Source organism: Saimiri boliviensis, chromosome 2 (assembly GCF_048565385.1).
Source record: "Saimiri boliviensis isolate mSaiBol1 chromosome 2, mSaiBol1.pri, whole genome shotgun sequence".
NCBI lineage: Eukaryota > Metazoa > Chordata > Mammalia > Primates > Cebidae > Saimiri > Saimiri boliviensis.
In genome coordinates, this window is record NC_133450.1 from 138,096,911 (window position 1) to 138,113,467 (window position 16,557).

Sequence of the window (16,557 nt, forward strand, 5' to 3'; positions counted from 1 at the left end):
CTCTTTTTTTTTTTTTTTTGGAGGCAGATTCTTGCTTTACCCCTCAGGCTGGAGTGCAGTGGCATGATCTCAGCTCACTGCCACCTCCACCTCCTAGATTGAAGCAATTTTCATGCCTCAGCCTCCTAAGTAGCTGGGACTATGGGTGCCCACCACCACATCTGGCTGATTTTTGTATTTTTAGTAGAGATGGGTTTCACCATGTTGGCCAGGCTGGTCTCGAACTCCTGACCTCAGGTGATCCCCTCCCCCACCTCGGCCTCCCGAAGTGCGGGGATGACAGGAGTGAGGCCGCGAGCCCTGCCTGCCCTGCTCTCCTGGTCAAGCCTGGCAGGCGTCCTGTGCGCCTCAGTGGTGGAACCCACACAGCTGCGGCGCAGCCCCCCCAGGCCCAGCCTTCCCTTCCCTCCCCAGCCCTCCTGGACGCCCTTCTGAGATTGTTTTCCTCCCGATTGAAGAACATCCTTGAGTGTTTTTTTATTAAGGGTCTGTTGGCGATGAACTTCTGCAGGCTTTATTTCTTTGAAAAGTCCTCATTTAGTCTTCGTTTCTGGAACGTGAGCTCCAGCGAGGCGTGTTCGGCACTCAGCAATCCGGGCACCAGAATCACACACCTCGATGAGCCCCAGGACCCTCGTGAGCAAAACCTGATCCCAACATGGAACATTCCAGCCACCCCCTCACCCGGCACCTGCCTGCTGCAGGCCGTGCTCCCATCTGCAACACAGAACATTCCAGCGCCCCGCCCCTCCAGCTGTAGGCAGAACCCTCACTGCAGCCACAGAACATTCTGCCCCGCCTCGCCACGTCCCACCCCGGACACAGCAGCGCAGACCTGATTCCCATCACCGGAGACGAGTCTGGCCTCTTCTAGAACTTTGTAAATGGAACCATGTAGTTTGTGGCCTTTTGTGTCTGTTTTCTGACCTAGCCCCGAACCCAGGTCAGGCCACTCTGAGGTCAGGGTGCAGCTGCGTCCGCCTCCCCACACCCTCAGACAAAGACCTGAACGGGGCGGGCCCAGGGCCCGAAAAGACAGAACAGCGCTGAGGGGACCCCGCGCTTCCTGCTGTGCCCAGGGGCTCCGCAGCCTGACCCCAGAAAAGCAGCGTGGGCGTCCCTGGCAGGCCCTCCACCACCCGTGCCTCTGTTTCCTAGTCTGGGGCACTGGGGTAGATACCCAGGAGCCACCACCGGGTTGCCCCAGGTCTGAGCAGTTCAAAGAGGAGCTGGGTCCAGCTCCCCCCGCCCCCGCCCCCGTGCCTGTGGACAGCCTGACCCAGACTTGCAAGCCCCGTCCCCGCCTGCTCAGCCTTCCCTGGGCAGTGCGCATGGCGGAGCGCTTTTCCTGTGGGGCAGCCTGGGGAAGGAACGTGCCCCATGGGTAGGGTGGCTGGAAGGGACATGAGCCCTGGGAAGGGGTGTCGTGGGGCGAGGCCAGAGGGCCCCTCCCCACCGTGAGCCGTGTGGGAGCTGCTTCCCACTGGAGCCCAACATACCCAGCAAGAGCCCTGGGTGGCCTGTCTACGGCTGCTGTCGCAGGCCCAGGCTCCTGTGGTCACTGTCGCGGGCAGGGCCTCCGTGTGGCCGTAGTGGGGCCCTGGACACGGCTGAGAGGGACCACAGCTGCCTTCGGGGAACGGCCCCCTCTGCCACCTTGGGGTGCTGAGCCTGGAGGTCATGGTAGCCCCAGGAGCAGCCCCTCCACCCAGACCCCCCTGCCCGCAAGCCCCACTGACCCTGTTCTGTGGGAGCCGCAGGCACAGGCTGTTTCCAGGCCCGTCAGGCCCAGACGGTGAGCTGGGAGCAGCTCCACCCCGGCCAGGATAAAGAGATTCGATCAGCCACCCACAGGGGCCTGGGCTGCGGTGTGGGGCGTGGGCACAGGGTCCAGCAGGACACCCCACCGCACTGGGCCAGCCTGGGTCGACTCCAGCAAGCAGACAGGTGGGCAGGCGGGCACTGTCTCTGGTCTGTGTCTGGCCCCTGTGGGCTGGGCACATGTGGGCAGACATCCCTGGACCACCTGCCTGGCCTCAGCTCTACGCCACCTGCTCCCAGCCCTGTCCCCTAGTGCAGGGAGACATGGGAAGGGGCCTTCAGCAGGGAGTTGCTGGTGCCCCTGGAGGACCTGAGAGGGAGGAGGTTCACACCAGGGCTACCATCCGGGCCAGAGACTTGTGTCACCCCAGGAGAGACGGAATGAGAGGGGCTGTGGTAGCCAGAGTCCAAGATAGAGAGTGCTGTATGGAGGGGCCCTCTGACCACTGACGTGAGACACAGCCTCCACCCAGGACTGAGGAATTCTGGGAGACACGCTATCCTGCAACCCAGGTGGGAGCCAAGTGGGCCAGTGGGACGGCACAGCTGCTCCTGCTGGGGTCAGCAAAGCAGAAGAAGGTGGCCGAGGTCCTGGATCCAGCCAGGCCTGAAGGCTGCCCTTCCCATAGGAGCTGGGAAGGAACACAGGCCTAGGCAGGATCTTTTCTCCCCAGGAGGTGACGTGGAGGGAGGGGCAGGGTGTTGGGCTGTGCACAGAGACAACACCAGGGAGGAGGAGGGGGAAGGAGGAGGGGGAGGAGGAGGGGAGCGGAGGAGGGGGAAAGGGGAGGGGGAGGAGGGAGGAGGAAGAGGGAGGAGGGGGAAAGAGGAGGGGAGAGGGGGAGGGGGAGGGGGAGGGGAAGCAGGGGAGCGGGAGGGACCGCTGGGGAGTCTGACTCCCTGCCCCTGCCTGTGTCTGGGGAGCTGGCCACCACAGGAGGGTGCAGCCCGGTGCCAAGAAGACGGCGGGTCCCACCTGCGTTTGGTGGTTATGATCCAACCGGGGTTGTGTTCGCTGCCTTGGGGGAGGGAAGCTGGCAGGGGAGAGTGACCCCACCAAGTGACCAGGCAGCCTTCCGGAACCATTTGTGCAGAGGAACTGAAGACGAAGGCCGTGCCAGGTCAGGAGGGAGAAGTGGCCTTCGGAGTCTCCCTTAGGTTGTCAGGGCGGGGTGGGGCTCCTTGCTCAAGCCGAGCTCCCCAGGCCACTCCTCTCTTTTGGCCAGGATCCTTGCCTGGACCCCATGCAGCAGCCGGGCGTCACACCATGGCCCAGCAGGAGGAGAGGTGAGGGGAAGGGCTGAGGCGGTGGAGAGGGAGGCCATTGCTCTGGGGACCCTGTGTCTGACCCCCATCCCAGGGTGGAGTGAACCTTCCTTGACATGTTCAGGAAGGAACAGCAACAGGCCCTTTCTGCCAAAAGACAGCCACTATCACTTTCAGCCTTCCCGGGGGGAAATCCAATACACACCAGGCCGTGGTCCACACACGCCAGGCCATGGTCCATACGTGCCAGGCCGTGGTCCAGGATTCCTGACACCCAGGCTTGTGTCCTCGTGACCATCTGGTACAGAAAGTCTCTCAATCCAGACACAACCAAACTTGCTGCTTTTAGCCTCAGCCTCCTCATCCAGGGCACAAGAACAAAAGTAAAAAAGCATCATCCATCCATCACTCACCATTCATCTATCCACCCATCCATCCACCTACTCCTTATCCAACTATCCACCCATCCATCCACCTACCCACCCATCCGTTTATCCACTCATCTATCCATCCACCCACCCATCATCCATCCATCCACCCACCCGCCCATCATCCATCCATCCATCCACCCACCCACCCATCATCCATCCATCCATCCACCCACCCGCCCATCATCCATCCATCCATCCACCCACCCGCCCATCATCCAACCATCCATCCACCCACCTGCTCATCATCCATCCAGCCAGCCACCCGCCCATCATCCGTCCATCCATCCACCCACCTGCCCATCATCCATCCATCCATCCACCCACCTGCCAATCATCCAACCATCCTTCCATCCACCCACCCACCCATCATCCACCCACTCACTCATCGTCTAAATTATCCATCCAGCTATTCACCTACCCACCCATCCATTCATCCATCCACGCATCATTCAGCAGCTTTCTCTGTGTTGGGTGCCATGCTGGAGTGTGGGACAGAGATGGACATAGCAGGCCTGTACCTGGCCTTGTCGGGGTTGTGGGCTGGGGAGTCAGACACACAGAGAAAGTTGAATTGTGGCTGCAGTAAGCACCACAGGTGTCATCGAGTTGATCTTGGGGGTCTACCTTGTTGAGGTCATCAGGGCAGGAGGGATTCCCGGACGTCTGCTGTCTCTGCCCACCCTCCACTTTCAGAATCTGCTTGGATCCCACACAGCCTGCCCAGCAGGGGTGCACGTGATGGTGGAAGGATTCTCAGCGGGGCCAGGCTCCTGAGCAGAGGGGTATTCCCAGTGGGTGAAAGCGGGGCACCCACCGTGCCCTTCTGATTCCTGCCTCTGGTCCTTGACATGTGCACAGCCATGTGCACACACACTCACGCATATGCAAATGTGTACAGATCAGCACGTGCCTGCAGATGTGACAAGCTGGGGGCCTCTGGATGCTCTCTGCTCTCTAGCAAGGCCAGAGACCACGAGGGTCCATGGCTGCCCTGGGCAGTGCCCTCCTCTCCCTGCCTGGAGGACAGTGGGGGACACAGACATGGCAGGACTGAGAGAGAGGCTGCTCTGGCTGGCCGCTGGGGCTGGGCTTCCAAATGCAGCCATCTTGCAAGCTGTCCAGTCAGGGTTGGGGGGCTCCGGCTGGGAGTGGGGTTTTGGGTTGTGGCCTCAGACCTTCGTGTCTCTGTGCCCAGCAGGCTCCAGTCTGCAGCTGCTTGTCCCCACATCCCCTCTTCCAGGCCTGAGGCATCTGCATCCAGGCCTCCTCCTGCTCCAGGGCCCTGGGAGCTCCAGGTGAGCCTGCCTGACAGCGCAGCCACTGCTTGGGACACCTCAGGGGCCGAGTATTCCCGGGGCGAGCTCAGCCCACTGCACCTGATGCAGCGGCCCTGAGTGCCGGCCAGGGTGCAATTGCAGAAGGGTCTGCGACTCATACAGCCGAGGGCCCAAGGGCAGGATGAGGAGCAGAGGATGTGGCCCCCAGGAGCTGCCCTGCCAACAACCCACAATCACGTGCAAAGACTCACGCACGAACACACATGTGCACACTCTCATTGACACACACACACATGCTGGCTGGAGAGAGCCGGCGGGTGCCAGGGAAGGCGCTCTGAGCTGGCGGGGGGCCATGGGGTGCCAGGGAAGGAGCTCTGAGCCAGGGAGGGGGCTGTGGGGGACCAGAGAAGGAGCTCTGAGCTGGGGAGGGGGCCGTGGGGGGGCAGGGAAGGAGCTCTCTTGGCCCTGGAGGGTCAGTGGTCTCCTTGTCCCTGTCCCCCTGCCCAGCCAAGGTCACAGTGGTCACACTCTGGGGTTCCGGGCTTGGTGCATTTATTCAGGTTTGAGAGCAGAGGGCAGAGCTGGAAGCCCTGAGGCAGGGCTGGGCGCGGCAGGAGCTGCTTCAAGCTTCAACAGCCACTGACCTGGGATGAGAAGCCTGGTGGGGGAGATGGAGTAGGGACAGTGGACAAGGGGAGAGCGGGGGACAGAGCCCAGGATGAAGCCGGGGGGTACAAAGGAGGGGACAGGTGGCTTCAGGGAAGGAGCAATAGGGAGACAGGGGACCAACAGTGGGCTTAGGGGAAGGGGCTGGGGTGGGGGAGGCCGGGAAGGGGCAGAGGATGTGGCCCACAGGGGCTGTCCTGCCAACAGCCCTGGGTCCTGAGGAACCCCCTCACCTGGCCCCACCTGGCCCCATGGGCCCCCAGACTCACTGCAGACCCAGGAGGCCTGGCACATGAGCATGCAGGTGTGTGCAGAAGCGTGCAGCTGTGTGGGGTGCATACAGGAGCCTACAGGTATGTGCTGATCTGTGCAGGAGCGTGCAGGTGTGGGCAGAAGCGTGCAGGTGAGGTGCATACAGGAGTGCACAGGTGTGTGCCGGTCTGTGCAGGAGCGTGCAGGTGTGTGCAGGTGCGAGCAGGTGCATACAGGAGCGTATAGATGTGTGCTGGTGTGTGCAGAAGCGTGCAGGTGTGAGCAGGTACATACAAGAGCTTACAGGTGTGTGCAGGTGCGTGCCGAGGTATGCAGGTGTGTGCAGATGCCTGCAGGAGTGTGCAGGTGTGTGCAGGAGCCTGCAGGTGTGGGCAGGTGTGTGCAGATACATGCAGGTATGTTCAGGTGTGGGCAGGTGTGTGCAGGAGACTGCAGGTGTGTGCAGGAGCCTGCAGGTGTGGGCAGGTGTGTGCAGATGCATGCAGGTGTGTGCAGGTATGTGCAGGTGTGGGCAGGTGTGTACAGGAGCATGCAGGTGTGTTCAGGTGTGGGCAGGTGCGTGCAGGTGTGGGCAGATGTGTGCAGTAGCCTGCAGGTGTGGGCAGGTATGTGCAGGTGTGGGCAGGTGTGTGCAGATGCATGCAGGTGTGTGCAGGTGTGTACAGGAGCGTACAGGTGTGTGTAGGTGCGTGCAGGTGCATGCAGGTGCGGGCAGGTGTGTGCAGGAGCCTGCAGGTGCATGCAGGTGTGGGCAGGAGCGTGCAGGTGTGTGTAGGTGCATGCAGGTGTGGGCAGGTGTGTGCAGGAGCGTACAGGTGTGTGCAGATGTGTACAGGTGCGTGCGGGTGTGTGCAGGAGCCTGCAGGTGTGTGTAGGTGCATGCAGGTGCGTGCAGGTGTATGCAGGAGCCTACAGGTGTGGGCAGGAGCGTGCAGGTGTGTGTAGGTGCGTGCACACCAGCACTCGTGCCTTGCGTGAGTATACAGCATGTGTGCAAGTATGAGTGCCTGTGTGTCTAAGTGGGTGTTTGCATGTGCAGCCATGTGCCAGTCTGTACACATTTACACATGTGTGTGTGTGCATGAGGCTATGCACGTGTAAAGGACGAGAGGCAGGAATCAGAAGGGCACGATGGGCAACGCTCCTGGAAGAGGAGGTGCTCGGGGCTGTCCTCGCCCTTCTGCAAGAAGAGTCAGGTCTTGGGAGCCGAGACTCTCTGAGTGGGCAGGCTGGGGCAGCCACCCGGGGCAGGCTGAGGCCCAGGACACTGCCTGGGATGAGTCCAAGCTCTTTGTGAACAGGGCTGGGTGAGGGGAGGAGATGGCTAGGATAGGGGACCCAGGGTGGGAGGAGGTGGCTCAGAGCCTCGGTTGAGAGTAGGGACCCAGTAGCCTTGAGACCCCTGAGTGCAGCCTGAGGGAGCTCCATGGGCAGACACCAGGTCCCGTCCCTCCAGGGTCAAGCAGACTCATTCCGGCAGGCCCGGTGCCCACTGCCCAGCCTGCCTGTAGGTGAGCCCTTACCAGTCACATCTGGGAAGACAATATTGTCGTCCGAGAGGCCGTGAGCTCTGCCCAGGCAGATGAACAGGTCCAGCGTCCCGGGAGGCAGGAACCAGCTCCTGCCTGCAGCCCAGGGAGCCCGGCGTGGGTCTGTGCACTTGGCAGTGGGTGGGTGGCCAGGGTGGGCAGGGGGAGATTAAGCTGTCTGTACCCCTAAGTCACTCCAGGCCGGGTGGGGAGGCAAGGATGGGAACCCCAGGAAGGAGGGGCCGCCAGGGCCACACACAGGCCCGGGGCGGGGCGGGGGCTCACCCAGCAGGCTGATCCTGAGGATGGCCAGGCTGCCCGTGTGTCTGCGGGACAGCGTCAGCGCAAACTGGGTGTAGTCGCTGTTCACCACCCGGATCTCCTCTCTGTCCGCCCCGGGCTCTGAGGGGACACAGACGTCACGTCCCTGTGGGCCGGCGCCCGGTCCCTCCCTGCTGTGACCCGCTCACCCCTGCCGTGGTCCACAGTGAACTGCCCGGGCTGTGTGGCTGGAATCAGCACATAAGACCATGTGTCACAGCGCTGGCCTCTGTGGGAGGAGACGGGTGGAGGCGGAAGTTTCTGGAAGCTGGCAGGTCCATGCCAAGGTGGGCCCCCCCAGAAGATTTCGGCCGCTCATTCAGAGGGACCCACGGCGGGAGTGGCCAAGCGTCATGAGTGGAGGTGGTGCCTGTGTCGCCCAGGCTGGCCTCAAACTCCTGAGTTCAAGCGATCCTTCTGCCTCCGCCTCCCAAAGAGCTTGGATACAGGTGTGAGCCAGGGCCCAGCCACCTGCATGTTTCTGTATGTACTTCCGGGCTGGGTTTGGTCATTGGCAGCAGCATGAGGCACAGGGCTCCTGGTGCACCTGAGCCTCAGGCTGCTGGGACCCAGCCCTCGATCCTCCTCACCTGCCTGGATTGGGGCGGGGGGCGGGGGATGGCCACTCACCGAGTCATGGCGTTCCAGACCTGAAAGCGGCCGTCCTTGCTGAGCTCGAAAGTGGCGGTGAAAGGGTTCAGCAGCGCCCTGTGCTCCGGCCTGAAGCTGTTGCCCGCCAGGCCCAAGACGAACCACTCCCCCTGGAACTGCAGGGGGACAATGGGCGGGGCCAGGAGCCCCCTCCCACCCTCCTTGGCAGCTCCTGGGCCAGGGCCCCTCACAGAGCAGTGCTCCAGCGCCAGGGACACTGGCAGGAACCGGAGCCGACCTGGGTCTGGCAGGGACACAGTGACCCTGGCCAGCGGCTGTGCGGCCTTCCTGGGCCTCGGTTTCCCCTCATGCACAGAGGGAGCAATGGGAGAGGGTGGCAGTAGGGAGCAGGACGGGTGCCAGGCGGGTGTGCACTGCTGGAGGTCGGGGGCCCACCCGGGAGCAGGGCCGGTCCTGACTCTCCGTGCAGCACCCCCAGGCCTGCTCGGCCACCTCTCCCGGCACCTGGTTTCCTTGGAAGCTGTGGCCTCGTACCTGGTTTCCTTGGAAGCTCTGCATCGGGGACGGGAGTGGCGGGGGGGTTGGGGTCTGGCCCTGAAGGACTTTCATCAAGGAGAGCCACAGCCACAGGCCGCAGGACAGCCTCATCCTGGCAGCTGCCAGGCCCACAGGGACAGCGAAAAGGAAGTGGCTATGGGCAGGATGACCCAGAGACCCACCTCTTTATGTGTGTACCCTGCAGGTGCCACTCCCAAGGGGATGCACCTCCTGCCTCCCTCCTGAGGCCTGGCAGGAGAGGTGGTGCCCAGGGCAGGCCTGGGGTGAGCTGGGCGGGGCAGTCAGGCAGGGTAGGAGGGCCCCCTCAGGGCCACCTTCCACCTCGTCTTCTCGTTCCTGAGGCCCTGCATCCCGTTGGCCCCCTTCCAAGTGCCCATGCTGGGGGTTCAGACGCCCAGGCAGCCCGCCCCAGCTTCCCTCCCTGTCCTGGAATGTTGTGTCCTAGGCAGAGAGCGTGACCTGCCGCAGCCCTAAGGCACAGGACCCAGCTGTGGCCTAGGCCAGGCATTCCTCCTGCAGGGCCTGGGCCTGCCAGACCCCACCCGGCTCCCCACGTGCCTGACCCGCAGCGTGGGCCTGGCCCTGAGCAAGAACAGGACCAGGGAGGGGCCTGCGGCCAGGAGGGCAGGGATGGAAGTGGCCGGAGCAGGGGGAGGTTGGGGCCTCGGCCACCCGGGTGAGGACAGCTGGGGCATTGCAAAGGTAGCCTCTTCCCGGAGGGAGGAGCAGGTCTGGGAAGTCCCATTAATGAGAGTGTGGCCCACGTCCTGCCTGAAAGAGAGGGCTGGCAGGCGGGGGCAGAGGCTCACGCCTATAATCCCAGCACTTTGGGAGGCCAAGGAGGGAGGATCGCTTGAGCCCAGGAGTTTGAGACCACCTTGGGCCATGTAGCGAGACTACATTTCTACAAAAAATTTTAAAATTAGCTGGGTGTGATGGTGTATGCCTGTGGTCCCAGCTACTTGAGAGGCTGAGGTGGGAGGAACGCTTTATCCCAGGAGTTTGAGGCTGCAGCGAGCTATGATGGTGCCACTGCACCCTGGCATGGGCAACAGAGTGAGATTTCATCTCTCAAAATATAAAAATAAAATTTAAAAAGAGGGCTGGCAGGGAGGGCATTGGCAGACTTGGGGCTTCTAGCTGTCCTGGCACCTCTTGGACCATGCGGTTAGGGAGTGGAGTCCCCTTCCTGACTTCTTCTCCTCCCACCCCGCAGGCAGCCGAGGCCTGTGGGCGCTGGGCTCCATGTTATAGAGTCACCACGGCCCAGCCAGGTGCCTCCCACTCACAGTGGGCCTGTCTTGCGGGCCCCGCCAGGGCCGCCTCCTCCCACCCCGGGATCCCCTGACTCCCTGTCCTGGCCACCTGCCGGGAATACCGTGGACCCCTTGGCGGTGACTGAGCAACCCCAAGCTCCTGGAAGAACTGGCAAAACCCAAGCTGTCTGAAATAACAAGAAGAAATTGTTGATTTTTAACCTGTAATTCCTCTTAGAATTTGGTTTACCCGTAAGGTGTTATTTGCTTTGTGATGTTTGTTACTTACTGTGTCGACTGTAGAGAAAATGAAGAAAAATGTGAAATGCTGAGATGTGACTTGTGACTTTGGCTCTGGTAAAAACAGGAACTCTGTGAAAGGGACTAACCACACAGCGTGTCATGGGCTTCTCACTGCAGAGAGCCCACACAGGGACACGTAGTGGAGAGGCTTGTTACCTGGATTCCTTCCCAGGACAGGCAGATTGATTAGGGCCCTGGAAAGGGGATGCAACCCTTATGGAGAGCCGATAAATGGACCCTGAGGGGCGCCTGTCTCTGTGGTGGAGACAAGGATGTAAGTCTCTCTTCTCCCCCGGCTCCTCTAGGCCTGCGTGGAGGCCTCTCCCCTGCAGTTCTGTGGTCAGGCTGGCTGTCCTGTGTCAGATCCTGTCCCCCGCAGCTGTGAGCCCAAAGTGTTCTTGCTGATAAATCATAAGTTTATGTTTAACCTCTCTTCTTGCTAAGGTGCTGACACGCAGAAAGTTATCTTTGCATTGTTCTGCTTTTACAATACCACGTTGTGATTTTTGTGCACCAGGTTTTGCAAATGTATTCTTTTTGTATAATTATCACTGGAACTTTGTGCAACCTTGCTCACCCTCCCCTGTTGAAAGCACAATAAAAGCTGAGGTTCTCAGGGAAACGTCAGACATCCACCAAGCGGCTTTATGTGGTGTCTCCCCTGGGCCCAGCTTTGAAGAAAATTGTTTCTTTGTCTTTTTTTTTTTTTTTTTTTTTCCTTTTCACCAACCACTCAATCACTTTGAGAGATCTTGAATCCACATCACTATACTGGGAACAAGTCTCAGCAATAGCCACCTTCTCCACCCCAGACTCCCTCTCCTGGCCGCCTCCTCCTCTCACCCAGCCCTGCTCACAAGGGACTTGGGCTCATCCCAGGAGTGCCATGGGCCTCGGCAGCTGGCCCTGGGTGGCAGCCCCAGCCTGGCCACTCAGAGAGCCTGGCCCCGGGGACCTGAGGGCTCCAGGGCTGGGCTCCGTCCCCGGCCTCGCTGCCCGCGCGGAAGGGCCCTTGCTGTGCCTGTCTCACCTGCACAGCTGCAGGTCTCGGGAGGCTGGCCCAGGAAAAGAAAAGTTGGAAGGAATGTGTTCACTCCCCTGAGCTCCCCAGGGGAGCCTTTGACTCTCCAGCATCCCCCTCGCCCAAGCCAGCCAGGGAGCTCCTGTCAGCAGCTCCAGGGTCCTGCTCTAGGCTCAGCAGGCACCCCTCTCGGAGTCCGGCTTATCGCCAGGCGTGGGGGAGATGTGGGATCACAGCACACACCGTGTAGAAGACGGTCCCTGCCACGGCCCCCCCCCCACCCCGCCCTACCAGGCAGGGCCCTGCGGGAGACCGGGCCTTCCCTGGCCAGCTCCAGCCCCACAGAGACCCCAGGGCAGCAGAGGTCAGGCGGGCAGAGTCCACGACACAGAGGCGGATCCCTGGGCCCAGGCAGTGCCCAAGCCGCAGGCGCGCCCCCGGACCCACTCCTGCCGCCCCGGGGTCTGCGTGTGCCCGCGGGTGGCCATCAGCCTCGGTGCCCCCGACGCCCCTTCGGGAGCCTCCTGGGCGGGACAGTGGTCTGGGGCGCGCCCCTCCCGTCCGACGCGCTGGGTCGGGGGAGGGCATGTGACCCCGCCGCACGGGCTCAGGGCCTCAGGGGCATTTCCCGGGTTGGCCGGGGCGCTGGGGCGGGCCTGCGGGGCGCGGGCTTGGGGGCACCTGCGGGGCGCCCGGGGCAGTCCTGGCTCTGCCCTCCGCCCCCCGCGCCGCTTCCGCTCCGCTCCCGGGACCCCCAGCCCGCCATGGGGGCCGGTCCCTGCGGCCTCTCCCACCGGCCCCTCAGTCCGGGCTTCTTCCCGCTGCTCCGTTCCTTCCCCCACCTCTGCCTCCCCCGCAGCAAGAACAGGCTCCCCCAACTGCGTCTTCCTGGGTCCCCAGAGCTCCCGACCTGTCCTCTGCTCCCCCTCCCCTCTCTCTTCGGGGGTCCTGGGCACTGGGAGGCCCCCTGGGGTGGGGTGGCGGCAGGGGCGGCTGGGGCGTGGCAGGGAGGGGAGGAGGGTGCCGTCCCCAAGTGCGGGAGTCCCGCCACCCCCCCTCCCCGCCCCGTCCCACTGAGCAGTCGCGTGCGCGGGGAGAACCGGGCCAGAGGGGGACGGGGCACACAGCCCTGGACAGTCTGGCCTGCCTGTGGGACCAGGGGCGCCGCGGGCAGCACAGCCGCCTCACGTCCAGGCCAGACGGTGGGGCCCCCGGAACAGTCCTGGGCTCCTGACTCCAAAGGTCATTTTCTTCTTTTTTGTTAAAAGATCCTTTTAATTGAGACGGAGTCTCACCCTGTTGCCCAGGCTGGAGGGCAGTGGCACCATCTCGGCTCGCTGTAACCTCTGCGTCCAGGTTCAAGCAGTTCTCCTGCCTCAGCCTCCCAAGTAGCTGGGATTGCAGGCACCCACCACCATGCTCAATTAATTCTTTTGTATTTTTAGTAGAGACGGGTGTAGGGTCCAGCCCTGCAGGGTCCCGTGAGTCCCTCCCTGCTGGTGTGGAGACGAGAAACTGCAGAAATAAAAGACACAAGACACCAAGGAGAAAAGAGAGTTTGGGCCCAGGGCCCACTGCTACCCAAAGCACGGAGACCAGCTGTAGCCCCGAGTGCCTGGACGCTCTGACTTTTACTGAGCACAAAGCAGGGGGCAGGGCAGGTGGGGTGAGGTAACGGTGGTCAGTGACAGGGTCAGGTGAGTCACGTGTCCTGGAGACAGTGGGGGGGCCCAAGACTGTGAAGAAGCCGAGGCGAGGAGAAAACCTGAGGCGTCAGCACTTTCTTCATACTTGTCAAGAAATAGCAAGGTCACTAAGGTCTGTGTCACTGTTACTAATTCTCATCTTCTAAGGAAAAGAGGAACCAGGTGCAGAAGCAGAACTTGAAAGCAGCCATGGAGCGTGGCTGCCGAAGCACAGCGTCACACAGAGACAGGTCCCTGGATGTCTGTGGGCCTCCCTGACGGCCGCCGGGCCTGCCACGAGAGCTTCTAAGAGCGGAGCTTTCTCCTCACTCCCCCGAGGACGGAGATGTCTCGCCATCTTGGACGTCTCCTTCCCTAGCTGGCTAAACAGCGGGCGCTTTCCCAGCGCTGACACTGTCACACAGCCGAGGCGTCCTCCAGCAGCCCTTACGCGGCGGGACAGAGGGCTTAGAGCATCTCGCCTCAGGGTCACCTCTTTCCCGATGCCACTTCAGTCCCACGCTTCTTGACTTGAGACTTGTTAATAAGATTAAAGATCATGTGAATATATATGTATACGTTTCTGATTACACACGAATAAGCTATGTGATTATTGTACGATTATATATAGGAATAACCAACTGTATCTCTAATTCATTTGCTTCTATGTTTATATGAGAACATGCTGAGGCCTCAGACCCTTGCCTCAGCTCTTTCAGGGTTTCCCCCCAACAGATGGGGCTTCACCAAGTTGGCCAGGCTGGTTTCAAACTCCTGACCCCAAGTAATCCGCCCACCTTTGTCGTGGACCGTCCGGCGGGTAGGCACGTCTGCCCGGGGGTCTCTCGACCTGCAAGAGGGTCCCAATACCTGGAAGAGGGAGTGCGCCTGGAAAATTAATAAAGACAGAGAGAGAGAAAGCGAGGCCTCTGGAGGGCTGATAGGCTGTGCCTAAACAGCAAGTTTTATTTTTCAAAGACCAGGAATAAATACACTTTCTTGGCTCTGGTTTACGTCATAGTAAGAGGAATGTAAATGTATGCCTCACATGGCCTATACAATAGAGAAGTCAGATATGCAATCAATGGTTGTAAAAAGTAACAAAATTTTCTATGATCACAAAGTTTGTTTCCAAACATTATTCACAAAGCTTGTTTATATCCAAACATTATTCACAAAGCTTGTTTATATCCAAACATCATTCACAAGGCTTGTTTTATATCCAAACATTATTCCTCCTGGCTGCAGGTATCTCTGGTTTGACCTTGTTTTAGAACTGAAATGTGAAAAGGTTTTTTGGTTTTGCTCATCAGAATATCTTTTAATCAGATTCTCCTTTGTCTACTCCTGACTCAACTTAACTCAACTTCCCCATTCAGGAATCTCTGAGTCAGGAATCAAAGCCATCCCTATGTTGGCATTTTGCTTTGCAAATATCGACAGTTAAACCATTATCTAGGGTACAAGGCAGTCCGGTAAGTAAAGGTTAAAACTTATTCTTAAAGTCATAAAAAGGTTAAAAGCAGGAACCGGTTGCTGGTAGGGGGTTACTCGGTCTAGCAGCAACGCATAATTTTAGGCCCAAAACGATATTGTGGTTGATATTAGAAACTGATCATTCATCTTTCAGTTCCTATATTTCCGGATAGCTCGACTGCCTCCAGTAGGAAACTGTGTTTGGGATCAAACTCACCGTATAGTGAGACTCACGTCTTTTAGGGGTCTCACACGGGAGTGTTCCCCACACACCTTGTCCTCCCAAAGTGCTAGAATTACAGGTGTGAGCCACCACACCTGACCATTTCTGTGTGTAAATGTATAACATATACGTGTGTGTGTGTGTGTGTGTGTGTGTGTATACTTTTTCTTTTTTTGAGTCAGAGTCTGGCTCTGTCGCCCAGGCTGGAGTGCAGTGGCGTGATCCCAGCTCACTGCAACCTCTGCCTCCTGGGTTCAAGCGATTCTCCTGCCTCACCCTCCGGAGTAGCTGGGATATCACAGGCACCCACCACCACGTCCAGCTAATTTTTGTGTTTTTAGTAGAGACGGGGTTTCACCATGTTGGTCAGGCTGGTCTGTAACTCCTGGCCTCAAGTGATCCACCTGCCTTGGCCTCCAACATGCTGAGATTACAGACGTGAGCCACCAGGCCCAGCCAGATTAAGCAAACTATTTTAAAGAATAGTGATTCACACAGAGCTGCCGTGATGTGATGTAGTGTCTGAAATTTAACTAAAGCTCATTAAATGCTTCTGTGCAAATGAAATACCTGTAACCCTTGCGCTCCGAATCCTGTGGTCCCAGTGCAGCCAGCCAAGTGGCCACACACTTCGCCCAGCGCAGGAACCCACCCAGCCCAGCAGTTGGGGAGGTGGAGTCGGGCTGGGCCACTCCCACCAACCGCGGCACCCCAGGTCATGGGTGGGTCTCTGGCGCCACCCCTCGGACGTTCAGCCCTCTTGGAAGCTTGTGACCGTGGCCAGCTACCCGACTCCTGCCCCCAGATGAGACCCTCACTTTCTGTTTGGGGGATGGGGGGCCCGGCATGGAGGAGGCTGTCCCAGGGCTCGGGCACAGGGGCTTCCCCACATTGCCAGCCCTGAACGCTGAGCCCTTCTGCCGCACGCTGGTCTGTATGCCGTGGGTCTCCGGGACACGGAGCTTGAGTGGGCGCGGGCGATGCAAGGGTGTGACCTCTTGGCCCTTCTCCCTCCCAGGTCCTGGCAGTCAGGACCTTGCCCCCCTTCTACCACCCGACTTGCCTGCCCTTCTGGGGGTCCAGCAGCTGAGGAAACTTGGGTGGGCACAGCAGGGTGACACCCGCCCATGGGATGGGGAGCCCTTGGGCAGCTGCTGGCTCCTCCCAGCCCCCAACCAGGCCACATACCCCTGTCCTGTCTGGAGCAGGCCAGTAGGCAATGTGGTCAGAGCTGGGGGCCAGGACCTCCAGGGAGCAGGCAGCGGCCCTTCTTGCCCCGTGGCCTGCAGCCACCTGGGTGTCCTGGGTCCTTCCGAAGTCCAAAGAAAGAGGGGGTGGGGGGAAACAGGTGAGGAAAGGGGTGGGAGAGGAGGTGAGGGGAGTGGGGCAGAGGTGAGGGGAGTGGGAATGGAGGTGAGGACGGGTGGGAGCAGAGGTGAGGAAGGTGTGGGAGCGGTCAGGGAGGGGTGGGAGGGGTAGTAGGGAGGGGTGGGAGCAGAGTGGGGGTGTGGGACCAAGTCCGAGGCACCTTCTCCCCCCACCTCTGCCTGCTGTGGCCAGTTGGTGGCTGATCCATGGACTTGGAGCTCCTAGCGGGAGGGACCAGCCGACCCAGTGGCCCCAGGACTCTGCACACTGTGGCCTTCAGAAATGCTTATCAGACAAGTGCCAGGGCCTGGCGAGGCCTGAGGGGAGCAGCTGAGCAGCCAGGTCCAGCCCCAGCGTGGCCCAGCCGTGCCCGGTTCCTGACCCTCTGGCTGTAGCCCAGGGGCTGCCCCGAGGATAGAGCTGACCCGCCCCTAGTTCTGCTCTGCTTCCTGGTTTCTGGGGGGACGTGGG

At 60.4% G+C, this 16,557-nt stretch overlaps 1 protein-coding gene across 6 annotated transcripts; it reads right to left on the reverse strand.

Annotated features, from left to right (window-relative positions):
• Positions 1-2,645: 2,645 nt before the first annotated feature.
• Positions 2,646-9,030, reverse strand: LCN12 (lipocalin 12). Of its 6 annotated transcripts, none has more exons than XR_005577118.2 (7): positions 8,731-9,029; positions 8,215-8,351; positions 7,734-7,813; positions 7,549-7,665; positions 7,258-7,359; positions 4,143-4,288; positions 2,646-3,446 (listed from the first exon to the last, which is right to left on the reverse strand). XR_005577118.2 is itself a non-coding variant. In XM_010352130.3 (6 exons), exons 1-6 carry the CDS (start codon positions 8,842-8,844, stop codon positions 3,439-3,441), a joined length of 558 nt encoding a protein of 185 aa, XP_010350432.1. In that variant the 5' UTR covers positions 8,845-9,030; the 3' UTR covers positions 2,646-3,438. The 6 variants fall into 6 exon arrangements, 3 of the variants coding, with proteins under 3 accessions (XP_010350432.1, XP_010350433.1, XP_010350431.1); XR_746642.3 differs by having other exon boundaries at positions 2,646-3,443; positions 4,143-5,453; XR_746641.3 differs by having other exon boundaries at positions 4,143-5,453.
• Between the last annotated feature and the right edge of the window lie 7,527 nt (positions 9,031-16,557).